Source organism: Tiliqua scincoides, chromosome 5, assembly GCF_035046505.1.
Source record: "Tiliqua scincoides isolate rTilSci1 chromosome 5, rTilSci1.hap2, whole genome shotgun sequence".
Lineage (NCBI taxonomy): Eukaryota > Metazoa > Chordata > Lepidosauria > Squamata > Scincidae > Tiliqua > Tiliqua scincoides.
This window is the reverse complement of record NC_089825.1, coordinates 37,537,004-37,552,091: the sequence shown is the minus strand read 5'-3', so window position 1 is coordinate 37,552,091 and position 15,088 is coordinate 37,537,004. Positions and strand designations below refer to the sequence as shown.

General features: G+C 42.2%; 1 protein-coding gene across 2 annotated transcripts; it reads right to left on the bottom strand.

Moving 5' to 3' along the window:
• Nucleotides 1-541: 541 nt before the first annotated feature.
• CBX3 (chromobox 3) lies at nucleotides 542-15,088 on the bottom strand. 2 transcript variants are annotated; one of them, XM_066631004.1, is made up of 6 exons: nucleotides 14,991-15,075; nucleotides 12,784-12,834; nucleotides 9,288-9,430; nucleotides 5,666-5,831; nucleotides 4,966-5,060; nucleotides 542-1,144 (listed from the first exon to the last, which is right to left on the bottom strand). In XM_066631004.1, the coding sequence occupies exons 2-6, from the start codon at nucleotides 12,805-12,807 to the stop codon at nucleotides 1,018-1,020; spliced, it is 555 nt and encodes a 184-aa protein (XP_066487101.1). In that variant the 5' UTR covers nucleotides 12,808-12,834; nucleotides 14,991-15,075; the 3' UTR covers nucleotides 542-1,017. The 2 variants fall into 2 exon arrangements, with proteins under 2 accessions (XP_066487101.1, XP_066487100.1); XM_066631003.1 differs by lacking the exon at nucleotides 12,784-12,834 and having other exon boundaries at nucleotides 14,991-15,088.

Here is a 15,088-nt window from a genome sequence, read left to right as displayed (position 1 = left end):
CCAGTGGATCAGGCCATAGGCCCATCTAGTCCAGCTCCCTGTATCTCACAGCGGCTCACAGCGGCCCACCAAATGCCCCATGGAGCACACCAGATAACAAGAGACCTCATCCTGGTGTCCTCCCTTGCATCTGGCATTCTGACATAGCCCATTTCTAAAATCAGGAGGTTGCGCATACACATCATGGCTTGTACCCCATAATGGATTTTTCCTCCAGAAACTTGTCCAATCCCCTTTTAAAGGCGTCTAGGCTAGACGCCATCACCACATCCTGTGGCAAGGAGTTCCACAGACCGACCACACGCTGAGTAAAGAAATATTTTCTTTTGTCTGTCCTAACCCGCCCAACACTCTTCATTTAGTGTAGATCTGTGCATTGAAGGGCAGCCCTAGCTACTTAACTTGCTTTGGCTACAAAAGTAACAGCCAATCCAAAAAGCAACTTCCCCTACAGTTTAACTGTGCTTGTCCCTATTACAAAGTAGTATCGCCACCAAAAGTAGCCCTCTGAAGACTGCTTCTCATTGTTTGGAAAAGAAGGAACAAGAATATAAAACTATTTTATTGATAACTGTTCACCAGTATTTACAATAAAGTAAACAATATACAGTCTGCACCTCCAACTTACTACAAAGTTTTCACCTGGTCCCCTTAGAACCAAGGAGCCACAAATACTAAAAGGAACAGTCTTACAGAGTTAAAGGACTAGGATGGAGATAAGATTCATGCATGTCAGTTGTAGAGGCTACAAAACACTTGTGAGTTTGAACAGACTGCCATTAAGATTCACTAACTATCAAGTCTTATAAAACACTGTACTTAATATGCAGGAAGCAGTATCAAATGCTCACCTGTAATAAACAATGCAAATAGCACAAACCCCCTTTTCCTCCTGTTTATGCAAAACACATTACTTCAAAAATAACCAAACATCTCAATAGAATGTAGAAGTTTTCCACATTTCTGATAAGCCAAAATCATATATATATATATAATATAAAAAAGAGAGCCAAATAATTATTGCGCTTCATCTTCTGGGCAGGAGTGCCAAGTTAATCGTTCTTCATAGAAAGCAATTACAATCTGAGGGCATTTCACGTTTGCTTCTTTGGCCAGCACCAAGTCTGCTTCATCAGAGTCCTTCCTGTTTTAAGAGAGAATTCCAATTTAAAATATTGAAAAATATTCATCAAAATGTGGAGGACGCCCAGGGGAAACATGGTAGATCGATAGGCTGAGCTGGGAGCAGCTCACTCCGAAGAGAATTTATGCTCCCTGAAATTAAAAGGGAGCATGGCAGCAACCCACAATCTCCATTTTTCATTTCTGTGTCAACTTCAGACAGTGAAGGCTGCAGGACTTTGACATAGTTTGAGAGTTTTTTTTTAAAGGGGGGTATCAACACCAGATCATCTCTTTCATGATTGTGGGAAGATCCAACCTCCCCAGACTTTATTTCACATTTCTAGACAAGCAGTGAAGGTAAGATTTATGACTTTTATGAATTTAACCTGATAACCAGAGATAAGATTAATTAACAACAGAGCAAGGAATAAGAAAGAAGTTTGCAAAGAAGGGATTATTTTCTTTTTAAGAGGAGAGAAGAAATGGATTAAATAATTAAGGAGTTGGATGGTATGCGTAGGTGGAATGAAAAGAGTTGAACAAAAGATTTTGGATTCATTTAATATTTATTTATTTAAAACAAGCATTTAAGGGACTGTGGCTTGTCTGATTTGTGTAGAATGCTAAATATTCTCATGGAACAGCAATTGGCGCCAAAGTATGAAAACAATGGAGGCATAAGAGAAGAAATGCAGGAATAATATTTAGTTAAATTAAACCAACAAGGGAAGACTTATCATGGAGGAACCATTCACTTTTACAACTTCTGGAACAGCTTGCACAGTGCAATTCTATCTTGCACTGGAACAGGTAGGCCAGGAGGCCTGCACTATATCCAGCGCTAGACTGGGGCTTGAAGTGGCCCAGCTGGAGGCAAGGGAAAACGCTTCCCCTTACCCCCAAGGCAATGGGACCCCAACTGGTCTCCTCAGACTTGCGCCACCTCCAGAGCTGGCATAAGTCCAAGGAGAGTGGAGCGGCGTAGAGCCGCTCCGTGCTGCTCAGGGAACGGGGTTGGGATCCAGCATAACTGCCGAGTCCCAGCCCTGCCTGTCCCTGGGACTGTCCCCCCCGAACATCTCCCTCCCACCTCCTCCCCGCCCTTCCCAGACCCCTGTCAGCCTAGCTCAGCTGATGCAACCCTCCCCCCAAGTTGGCATGGAGGCTGGTTACAGCCTCCGCAGGCCAACACGCATCGCTGTCAGCCCAGCTGACTCCTGAGCAGGTGCAAACTCCTGGGTCGGTACAAGGGAATGTCTGCCAGCCTAACCCTAGGTTAGGACTGCGCCCTTAGTGAACTATGAAGAAAGAATTGGAAGATGGAAGCAAAAGTTGAAGGATTGCTCCAAAATTTTTGAATTAGCGTTGTTGAGTTGGAAAAAGACCCAAAAACTTTGTCACAAGTAAAACAGAAGAAAACCCAAGAAACAGAAGAAGTACAAGGAACAGAAATGAAGCGAGAAAAATAGTATGACTGGCAGTAGGACATTTGTGAGAGAATGGAAGAGGAGAATCAAGTTGGACTTGGTCAGCAGGTAAAGGATAAGGAGAAGACACGCAGAACTATAGTAATGAGACACAACTTACTGGGGTGTGGAAGAGTTAAAAGATTAGAGACTACTAGAGTATTTACAGGTTGATTTGGGAGAGTGGGAAGTAGGTAAGAGCAAGGATATAGAGTAAATAAAAAGTGGAGCAAGTTGGTAAGAGGAAAAGTTCAGTTGGATCTTGTATGGGAAGGTATACAGGTTAAAGCATAGGGGATAGATGAAATATTTGGGGTGGGAAGCAATCAGGGAATATGAAGAAATTAATTGATAAAAGGGGTGAAACTAATAATCAAATACAAATCTTAAAGACAAATATTTAAGTAATTTGACTAAGTAAATCATCAGAAAAATGTAAAGAAAACCTTTTTAATGTGAGCTATGAAATATAAAAGTATATATTTTGAGATTTGATATAGAGTGGAAGAATATTATAATATATGTTAGATATACCTGAAATTATATAAAATGTAGATATTAAATATGAAGGGTGTATTTGTTTAGTTTTAGAGAGTTTATGATCTTAAGAATTTTTTGTATATGTTCTTCAACCTTTTCTCATCTCACAGTATACTGAGAAGAGATAAATTTGTAGAGCATCTACAGGGTAAATGGGAAGGAATTGGTTAAAATATGTGATTAACTCAGTGAAACACAGGGTATAATAATGAAATAAGTTAATTGACAAAAAGGGTGTCATCATATGTATAGTTTAAGGATGAATGTTGCTTTTTAAGTATTTTTCCTTATAAACCTTTATTTAAAAAGAAATGTAAATTTTATGTTAGTATTTTATAAACATGGAATGAGAATTTAATTTGTAATGGGGAAAATTATAGAAAATAAATGAAAAATGCTTATTTTACCTGTTGCATGATATAAAAGGGGAAGTAAATAAGATAGGATAAGGGATAGAGATATTTTTTATACAGGTCCAGCCTTGTTATACATGGATTTTTTCTACATGGATTTGACTCAACAGGAATGGCCACTGCAAATGAGAAGGAATGTGCTGATCCCTGGAGAAGGGGAAAAATGCATCCCTTTAAAATCAGTTTAAAAAAACTGAACAGTCCTTTAACAATAGCCTTTAACAATAACAATGAGAGGGGGCAGCTGGATGACAATCCATCAATCTTTTTCTCTCTAGTGGACCCCTTCCTTCCCCCTGAGCACTGAAAGAAAAGTGATCACTTTGCATTGGTGAAGGGAGGGGCTGAGTGAAGAGCCTTTCTAAGGGCTTGGAGGAGGACTGATTGATGGATTGTCTTCTTAAGGACTCCTATCTTACATCACAAAGGACAGCAAGGCTGTTCTTAAAAGCAAGGGAACTTTGTTTTTTAAATTGATTTGCTATAGTTTTTTGCTGTCCACATGAGTGCTTGGAACCCACACAAATAATGAGGCTCAACCTGTAGATTTAACAGATACCGTATTTTTCGCTCCATAAGACGCACCTGACCATAAGAGGCACCTAGTTTTTAGAGGAGGAAAACTTACTTTTAAAGTAAGCCTGCCCTCCCCCTGTGGCGCCTGTGCAAATGAGGACCTTGCCCCCCCCAGTTGCCCCCCCAGTGCGGACCTTGCCCCCAGTATTTGCTCCATAAGACACACACACTTCCCCCCACTTTTTGGGGGGGAAAAGTGCGTCTTATGGAGCGAAAAATACGGTACAGATGAGGAAGATAAGGATGGAAACAGTGGAAATAAGATTGGCTGTCAGAGAATAATTGGAAACCATTTGGGACTTCACCATTGCAGTAATTTAAGAATGTATCTTTACATCTTTGATTGTTGTTTTTTTTTGTTCTAAATAAATAAAAATATTTTTAAAAAGAGAAAACTATTCATCAAAAAGTATAATTGGGATTCCATGACCTTGGGGTCTGAAGGATCACTAGCTCCTATGTTCTATCACTAGTTAAGTATGCACAGAATTGCACCTTCAGAGTCATCACTAGAAGAATCAAAGAACTTAAAGAATTTCTATGTAATGAATCTATGGGGAAGTGGGCCACACAGCACTGTAATTAGCTACCTGGGGGCTGTGTCCAACCCTCCAGAAGTTGAGCTTGGCCTCCCAGCCTCTTGGACATGACTGGAAGGCACTTCTGGTAGGTCCTACCAGTCTCCTCTGGTAGGTCCTCTGAGGCCCTTCAGTCAAGGGCTCAGCATCCATGGATATTCAAATCCACAGATGTTGAGCCTGAGGACAAAGCGGGCCTACTGTACAGGTAAATACTAATCAGAATGCATTTTGAATTGCCACTGCAATATCTAATCCACCACTTACCATTTCATAAGAAACATAAGTTCCCCACTACTGTCTGTGGCTCCGATTATTCGCTCAGGATCAAGACCTCTTGCAAATCCCCTTGGCTTATCAACCTGAGTAAATATTTAAAGAAAATCATATTTAGTTGAAATACCTGCACGTTACTGTAGAAAGTCATCATACAGTGTGTAATTCTCCAAAAGAAATTCCAGAATTTCAGTAAATTAAAAATCAAGTTTTCACTCCACAATATGTACGTTACATGATTGTCTGACGAAAGGCAGCTTTTTCCAAGAGCATGTGTTCATCAACAGTCTTTCACCTATAAATTATTCCATTCAAGTTTGCTTGCATTCTTCAGGGACATATTGATAATTTCATAGTAAGGAATAGTTTTTGCATGTTTTTGGAAACTATTTCAGGAAATCTTTTTCAGACTGCAAATGTCAAGAAGGCTGCCAAGATTGCACACATGTAACGTTAAATGTATCCACAGCTTGCAAAATTGTGCTCCGTGAGCTAAGTAAAATTTGGTATGTGAAGAAAGACCACTCTGGAAAGTGTTGTAAGTTACACAGTCCTGGGTAGCATTCAGAGTTTCTCTCTCTGGAGCAAGAGCTATTCCAGAGTAAGCAACTCTGGATGCTATCCCAAACTAAAATCTTATTTACATTTTGCAGATAAAAATCATACACCAAACAAAACATATCTAACTTACAGAATCCCTCTTTTTCTTTGATTTGCTGTCATCAGACTCACTATCTGAAAGAGATTTTCTTTTACCACCATCTGTTTTTTCTTTGCCAGCTTTCTGAGAGTTTAGAAAAGCTTCTATTAATTCTGGACAATCCAAATTTTCTTCAGGTTCCCATGTGTTATCAGCACTGAAACACACAACATTTATGAAAGTAATTAGATATCTAAACTAGCTTGGAGTTCAACAAGCCATGATTTAGGCATTTCTTCCTTACTCCATTTTATTATGCAGTCAACTCCTGCAATAGCAAGGACATTTCAAAGTCAATTTTGTATTATTATTTACACTTAAGATCACAGTTCTGAAGTATAAGAAACTTCAAGGGTTGCCAAGATTAGTCGTGATCAGAGTTAATAAGGTTTGTTTAAATGTGGTGGACAGTTATTTCACAATCTACAAAAAGAAGCTATATAAACAGCAATATGGATCAAAAGAACCAGATGCAGAAATGCTCAGTATTGCAAGGCTGCAGAAGTACACATATAAAAATGAAGGTTTATAAGGTTTCTAATTTAACAGTCTCCATGTGTGATACCAAACTACTGAACAATTATCTGTTCAGATCTTTTAGAAAGTTATTCTATCTAACTCAGAACCAAACATAAGACCTGCCTAGCTTCAGCTGCATCGTGCACTCCCATGTTTTTGTTTTTCAGACAACTTCCTGACTGGAAAGATGAGAATTTTGTCACTCTAGTTCAGGGGTGCTCACACTTTTTTGGCTTGAGAGCTACTTTGAAACCCAGCAAGGCCTGGAGATCTACCAGAGTTTTTTTACAATGTTCGCACCATCATAACATATAACATTTATGTGTACAATGTATGTTGGTGTACCTTGCATAACCGCATGAGCCAATATTGCACAACACAACATAATTAACTATAAACATTTTTTGTAATTACTTGAGTTTACTTTGATGACTTGCACTGAAGTGAATCAGCCAAGGATGCATAGTCGGACAGTAGCTGCTGATAGCCAGCCTCAAGCACACTTCCAAATGTTCATCAGTCATGGTGGAACGGTACTTGGACTTAATGATCTTCATGTAGGAAAAGGGTGACTCACATAAATAAGTGGAGCCCTTCCTGCCTCAGGTGCTCTTTTATCCCTGAGGGCCCTATTGCCTTCAAGTGGCTGTAGCTGTGCAGCACACTCTGTTGGATGCCCAGGCCTTACCCTTAAAGGGGCCACTGCTGACACCACATCTACCTCCTCACCAGATCTTCCTCGATTCCAATACAAGTGTGTGTGTGTGGGGGGGGGGGAGCAGATCTCTATACAGACCAGTGCAAAAACAGGGGAAAGGTGTGGGGGAGGGAAGATCTCTATACAGACATCATAGCAAGACCAGTGCAAAACCCCTTGCATACAGAACCAACAGATGGAAGTTGGGTGGGGGCAGATCTCCATACATACCAGTGCAAAAGCAGGGGAAAGGTGTGGGGGAGGGAAGATCTCTGTATAGACATCACAGCAAGACCAGTGCAAACCCCTTGCACACAGAACCAACAGATGGAAGTTGGGGGGGGGGCAGATCTCCATACATACCAGTGCAAAAGCAGGGGAAAGGTGTGGGGGAGGGAAGATCTCCGTATAGACATCATAGCAAGATCAGTGCAAAACCCCTTGCATACAGAACCAACAGCTGGAAGTTGGGGGGGGGCAGATCTCCATACATGCCAGTGCAAAAGCAGGGGAAAGGTGTGGGGAGGGAAGATCTCTGTATAGACATCACAGCTAGACCAGTGCAAAACCCCTTGCACACAGAACCAACAGATGGAAGTTGGGGAGGGCAGAACTCCATACATACCAGTGCAAAAACAGGGGAAAGGTAAGTCAGCCCCAGTAGAGTCAATGGGGCTCACTCCCAGGGATGCGTGGACAGGAGAGAAGCTTGCCAGCGGCTCCTCTCCCAGGGAGGAGCCTGCCAGGTGCTCACTCCCTGGGCTCCCTCCCTAGGCTCCCTGGACTCACTCCCTGGGCTCGCTCCCTAGGCTCACAAGCCTGCCAGGGGCTCACTCCTAGGGATGCGTGGATGGGAGAGAAGCCTGCGATCAACTCATTTCGCCTCGAGATCGACTGGTAGCTCGCGATCCACATATTGGGCACCCCTGCTCTAGTTAATGCCATGCTTGCTTGCTGTCTATATTACTGTAATTTCTACAATGCTATATATAAAATGACCAGATACAAAGCTTAGTTAATAGAGTCAAGAGAGGCCCTAGGAAACCCACAAACTCATCTTTACTTTCCCACTTAGCTGTTTATGAAGAACTAAAATGCAGTCATTTTCTGTCTGCCATCTTATCACATAAGATGCTACCCTGGGAAAATACAGTCAACTATCTAAACACATACAGCTTGAGACTCATTATTCCTGTGGATTCCAAGCACTCACATGGATGGCAAAAAAATGCATGATAGCAAATCAATTTAAAAGTTTCTTTGCTTGGGCGATTTAAAAACAGCCTTGCTGACCTCTGTGATGCAAGATAAGTCATTAAGAATCCATCAAACAGTCATCAGCTTCACTCAGTCCCTCCCTTCACCAATGCAAAGGGATCACCTTTCTTTCAGTGGGTGGGGGGGGAAGGGAGGGGTCTTCTGGAGAGAGAAGGATTGATGGATTGTCAGCCAGCTGCCCCCCCCCTCTCTCTCATTAAGGAGGCTATTGTTAAAGGACTGTTCAGTTTTTTAAACTGATTTTAAAGGGATGCATTTTTCCCCTTCTCCAGGGATCAGCACATTCCTTCTCATTTACAGGGACCATTCGTGTTGAGTCAAATTCATTTGTAAAAAATCTGTGTATAACAAGGCTGGACCTGTACTTTCTACAGTGTAGGAAGAAGATACTACCTATGGCCACAATGTTACATGTTCTTAATGCAGGGCATGATCAGGGAAGAGCACATTTGCTTGCATACAGAAACATTTTTAGGGTCTTTCCTAAGTCAGGCACAAAGAAATAAGCAAGCCATAGTTTGAGAGGCAAAAGTGGCTTGTCCATCTTTAAGAACATAGGAACAGCCCCGCTGGATCAGGCCACAGGCCCGTCTAGTCCAGCTTCCTGTATCTCACAGCAGCCCACCAAATGCCCCAGGGAGCACAAGATGCAGATAACAAGAGACCTGCATCATGGTTGCCCTCCCTCGCATCTGGCATTCTGACATAGCCCATTTCTAAAATCAGGAGGTTGCACATACACATCATGGGTTACACATCATGTAACCTGTAGTGGATTTTTCCTCCAGAAATTTGTCCAATCCCCTTTTAAAGGTATCTAGGCCAGATGCCATCACCACATCCTGTGGCAAGGAGTTCCAAAGACCAACCACACGCCTGAGTAAAGAAATATTTTCTTTTGTCTGTCCTAACTCTCCCAACACTCAATTTTAGTGGATGTCCCCTGGTTCTGGTGTTATGAGAGTGTAAAGAGCATCTCTCTATCCATTCCATCCTTTCCGTGCACAATCTTTCAAAGTGTTTCCAGCCATATGTCTCTCCTACACATATACTGTGTCTAAGCAGAACTGCAGCATCATTTACAGGTGAGATGGGGGAAGTAATTTTCAAGTTCCTTACTCAGTAAATCCTTTCCACTTCAGAAAGTACTCAACCTTGCCATTAACAACACGCCGGTCCAGGACTTTTTCCACAACAAATTCTTCAGGTTCTGCTTCTTCGACTTTTTTGCCTTTCCCATTCTGTTTCTTTCCCATTTTGTGCTACAAAACAAAATCATTAAAAAGAAACCTCTTAACAGTGACATTGCTATCAATCTCTAGGTTTGTAGGTCTGCATACCCACAAGAATACTCGTTCTGCTCAATGAGGACACTAGTATTAAGAAAACGTTCCTTAGGGCCTGCACAATCAATGCCCTATTTTCTCCACACTACAACATTTTATTTCAGCTTGATGTTAGCCATTCTATTAATATCCACCCATACAAAAAGGCCTTGTGTTAAAAGCAAGAGACATGCCTTATTGTGATGAGTTGTAGAAAAAGCCAAAAATGATGGAAGAGGGGGCTTCCCTGTGGCTTTCAAAATACCAACTGGTTTGAGGGAAAAATATACACATGATAGAAACAACAGTTAATGAATTAATGGCACTAATTAATTAATAGAAGGTTTGATATTTTTCAGATGCTAAGTTTGAAGTGTTTCTCTCACAATTTACACTTTTCAGCTTTTGTAAGGAAAACCAGAACATATGTGCGCAATAGCTTCAGAGTTACTCTTTCAATCTAGTTAGGTTGAAAATTCTCCACAGGCACAACATCTATTACTTCAATGAAGTCAGCACTGGTGGAGCTTTACAATTAAGCTCAACAAGTTTAACACAAGACTGAAAATGATTAAATTATACTATACAGAACAGCACTTAACAGCAAACATTCAGATAGCAAGGTATTACATCCACATCATCCTCAAGGCATTCCAATGTCAATGAGGCACAATTCAGTATAACATGACGTGTTATTTTTTCCACCATTCCCCTAGGCATTGACTTGAAAACAATATATTAGTACTACATTAGAAGCACTGCAGTTAGGTTAGAACCAAATGCAGAGTTGTGGATACAATTTCAGATGCATTCCTGAGAAGGGTCTTTCAAAATAGCAAACATGAGGAAAACATGTTACACTGTAATCCCCAAAGTGTCCAACCCTTTGGGAAAACTAGGTTGAGGCAAATAATGACCAGGATTCAGAGAACCATTAAATTAGTTCCATGAGTCCAACAGGGCCCTGCACTTGTTTTTCTTAAACAGCAGTCCACTATACCAGCATTTCTCAACCAGTGGTACTCATATCATTGGTGGTACTTGAGATGGTGTCTGGTGTTAAGTCACGGGACCCCCAGATCCCCACTGCCTGGCAGTGAGACCAGCAATGCAATGGGACAAGCAGTGGTAGGAAGCTTGGTTCAGAAGGCAGAGCTCCAACATGCATGTTTTTTGTGTGCTTGAAAAAACCCTTCCATCCACCCTGAGCCTCTTACAGATGTTTGTTGCACCACATCTGGTCTCCCAATCCAGAAGTAACTGGCAATGACATCACTGCCAGTTACTTCCAGTGATACTTCTAAAACATGGACCATGCAAAGTGGTATGGCAGGGAACAAATGCTGCCAAACACTGCACTATATTGCATGGTATCTATAGCTTATGAAAAAGTTAGCTAAACATGTATCCAGGCAATGTAACCTGGTCTGACTTATGCTATAATATATACTAATGTAACCCCTTAAAGCACAGCACATTACAGATTAAGGGCCCATTCCAATTTCCCAGGGCTGGAGCAGTCCTCCCAATGGGGCATACACTGCATCCTGCAGTGGGTAGGCTGTCACTGAGACCTCCTTAAGATAAAGAAATGTTTGTTCCCTTACCTCAGGGCTGCATTTGTGCTGGAAAGTTGAATAGGATTGGGCCCTAAAGCTGCAATCCTAAACAGACTTACTAGGAAGTAACTCCCACTAAACTCAATGAGATTTCCAAGTAAAGAAGTTATGGATTGCACTGTAAATCTGCATCCTTACTCCTATCCAAAATATTTCCCACACCTTTCTAAAATTTAGTTTTATTCTAAAGAGATAGGTATAGCTGTTCATTGTAAACAGGGAAATTGTAAAAATCCCTATTTAATAAGGGATTTAAATAAAGCCTGCCTATGTAAACCGCCTTGAATAAAGACCAAGAAAGGCAGTATATAAATAGCTGTTGTTGTTGTTATTATTATTATTATTCATTCATGTCACATCTGAATGTGTAGGGAGTGTACATGTGTACATACACAAAAATGTCTAAGAGACATACACAGTATTTGCCGTTCTTAGCTGACTGCATGGGATGCAGAATTCATGCTCCCTTCCTTAGTAACCATGCACTCTCAACTGCATCCTCAGTTAAAAGCTCATCTGTTGCGTATATAAGCATAAAGTATGTGGTGTAGAACATCGGATCTTTGAGGAACTGCTAATTTGGATACTTTTATTCGCAAAAATATTCTCTACCAACTGAATTCAGGTATTCTTCCCTCAGTGTTTGATAGATGCACCTGGGTTCAGTAATCTCAAATTCCAAAATCTCACCACTTTTCCACAAAGGGCTGAATTATGCCTCAATGCTACAAAGCATCCAACAAGCCACCATGTTAGATACAGCCACCATTCTTTGCCTGGTGGAATAGAAATGACCCTTGCAGCAATGATTTCCCTTCACCTTGCCTCAATCTATATACTGTATCAGCAGCAATATCACTCCAAGAAAGGGAATAAAAATTTTCCTGATACCACCATGCGACAGCTGATAAACTCATAGGGATTGCAAAAGCATTACCACTGCATTCCATTCCTGTAAAGGGGATGGCAGGGAGCAATATTAATTGGGAATCCTGTAGTTGTAAGAAAAATACCTGCCCATTCTTCTGGCAACAAGTACAGCAAGTGAGTCCAAGTGTAAACTGAAGTTGAATCTTCAGAGTTAATCCAACCAACAGACAAACCCTGTGACCCAAGCACCAGAAGATGGACAAATACTGTCCTAGTTAAACTCAACCTTCTACTTTGACATTGACAAGTGTTTAATCAGTATTATGGTTAAATTATCTACAACAAATCATGGTTTGATGCCTGTCAACATTAAGATAGTCATATTACAGCTGGAACAAGCTTGGTCTCTTCACAGCAGCTATATCTTTTAAGCTTGGTCTCTTCACAGCAGCTAGATGCTCACTTTCCACTACATCTTAAAATGATTAAACTGTACTTAATCAAGAGCATTCTCCTGGTGAAAATGAAAGCTATACAACTGGGTCACTCTCTCCTATCCTAAGTCAAGAACTGCACGGAGCAGGCATAAAAAAATACTACAAACATTTGCCTAAAACTGGCAAGTTACTGAAGTCAGACTTTGCATATTTTCTGGCAGCCCTGCTTTCAGGATCTGATATTTTGGTACAATACAGTTGGGAGGGAAGATGTGGATGCATCATTTTACATAGAGATGCCAACTTAAATCTGAAGAAATATGGTGGTAAAATCCTTACGTGTTTTAGGTGTTCATGAACTTACCAAAGTAGATTTATTGGTGGCCATTTTTATTGCAGACTTGCTGAGCTTTTACTAGAAAAATGCATGACAAAAGGAATGTGGCATTACTCAGAGAAAGGCATCTCAATACAAGTTTGGTCCTTGTTCTACCCCCAAAAACTCAATGCATTATTCCAGGTGATGAAAGAAAAATCTGTATTTCAAATACATTAACAAAGTTTAAAGTTATATCCCTGTTAAGGTATGTATTATTTGGAGTTACAATTACATACAAAACATGCCATGCTTTTTCACTAGTTATGTATCACATTCTAGTCTAGCATTCAGTTTATAAAATGGTTTGTTTTCCCCAAAAGCTAAGACAACAGGTTAAAACAAAATAATTCATCCAACAGGTTCTTGCAATACCGAATCCATTTGTTAGCTTTTAGATCTATGGTACTTGCAACTTTTCAAGAGGATTCAGGATCACAGTCTAATTAACTGGAGTACAAATACTTGTATGCACCTTAAAAAATATTACCACCACCACACACACACAATGTTATGATGATCTATTTGCAAATATTAAAAAACAATAGAAAACTTTCCAATAAACCACTCTGCAGCTTATATTAACAGTGGTTACAACCAAGAGTACTTAACAAAGCAAGATAGAAAAGATGCCCCCAAATCCTCGTTGACTCAGCAGTCCTTCCTGGTTCCCCATCTCCTTGCAGGAGATGCGATTTTAGGCCATGCAGATCGTGCTTCCATTTGTAGGAAATGGAAGAGGCAAGATTAATAAAATAAAGGTCTGTTTGCAAAGGACTGAAGACTGAAAATGCATTTTTAGCACGAGGCAGATGAGAAGGGGCTGGAGGAGGGATTCTGGAAGGAAGGGTGGGCCTCCCGCAGCTCAGAGGAAGGAACATAAAGAGAGTGAACAGCACAGAACACGGTCAGCTATGGTAGGAAACGCAGCAGCCGCCACCACGAGATCCAGTACGTGGAGAACCCCCTCGATCATCCCTCCCACCACAGCTTGGAGCGGCGCCCCCAAGAGGCCCGCCATGTCCTGCCCCTCCATCTTGCAAGCGTAACGCCAGCCCTGCGAGGCGCTGAAACTTCAACGGATTATTTCAAATTAAAAATTAATCCGCGCCTGCAAGCTCTGCTTTGTCTGCGGCCCGGGTAGGGGGGCGTCGTCTCCTCCTCCTGCCGCTGATCTTTCGCAGGGGATGATGACCCTAGACTTGCAGCCCCACTTAAATTTGCATGCAAGCCCAAAGCAGCGCGGAAAAATTACTCCCAAGTAAACCTCCACAGAGGCTCTTCGACGATCGCATGTGGCTTTTTTTTTTTTTTTTTTTTGCAATCCCTGCAAACGGCAGAGGGTGCATTGCAAACTGAAAGAGCAGGGGGACGGAAGGATGCTGGGCCTAGCTTGGAAGGCATGAAGAGTCAGCCCGTGGCCTCTATACAGCCCTTCAAGGCGACCAGGAGCTGGAGTTGCAGCGGAAGAGAGAAAATAGACACACACAGTGGAGAGGGAAAGGAAGGGGAGGGGGAAGAAAGGCGGCCAGGCCAGGCCTGCGCATTGCTGAGGCCGCCATCCTCTCCACACTTACCTGGGAGAAAGCCCCATTGACTCTAATGGGAGTTACTTCTGAGCAGACACACATAGGATTGGGCTGGAAGGCCCCATAGTCCCCCCCACGGGGAAAAAGGCTGCAACCCTATCCATTTCCCTGGGAGTAAGGCCCATTGACTACAAAGGGACTGACTCCTAAATAGACATGCATAGGATTGGGCTCTGTGGCTGCAGTCCTATCCACATTTACCTGGGAGTAAGCCCCATTGACTACAAGGGGACTTACTCCTAAGTAGACATGCATGGGACTGGGCTGGAAGGCCCCATAGTCCCTCCCACGGGAAAAAGCTGCAATCTATCCACTTTCCTGGGAGTAAGCCCCATTAGCGATAACTGGCCTTACTTCTGAGCAGACATGCATAGGATTGGGCTGAGGCTGCCATCCTATCCACACTGACCTGGGAGTAACCTCACTGACTCTAATGGGCTTACTTCTGAGTAGACATGCAGAGGCTCTGAGTTGCATACAACAGGAGCCGATTTCTCAAAGGGGGCCCCAGCAGGGCCTCAAACCGCCCCCACTCGCCCCCCCGCCTCTTCCTGCCCTATAGCCGAGGCCGGCTGCAAGGGGGGGGAAGAAGAGAAAGATACGGACTTCAATGGTGCCCGCCCGGCCTGCGGCTCCGCGGCTTCCTCCCCGTCGTCTCCTAGCTCCCGGCGCGCACTGAGGTGGCGGCGGCGGCGGCATCTGAG

Excerpts from the sequence above, each read along its gene's own strand:
- CBX3 (XM_066631003.1), bottom strand. The coding sequence starts at position 15,083 with ATGCCGCCGCCGCCGCCACCTCAGTGCGCGCCGGGAGCTAGGAGACGA. Across the intron at positions 5,832-9,287 it reads AAGTGGAAAGGATTTACTGA|TGCTGATAACACATGGGAAC; the intron begins GTAAGGAACTTG and ends TGTGTGTTTCAG. Across the intron at positions 5,061-5,665 it reads CAAAGAAAAAGAGGGATTCT|GTTGATAAGCCAAGGGGATT; the intron begins GTAAGTTAGATA and ends ATATTTACTCAG.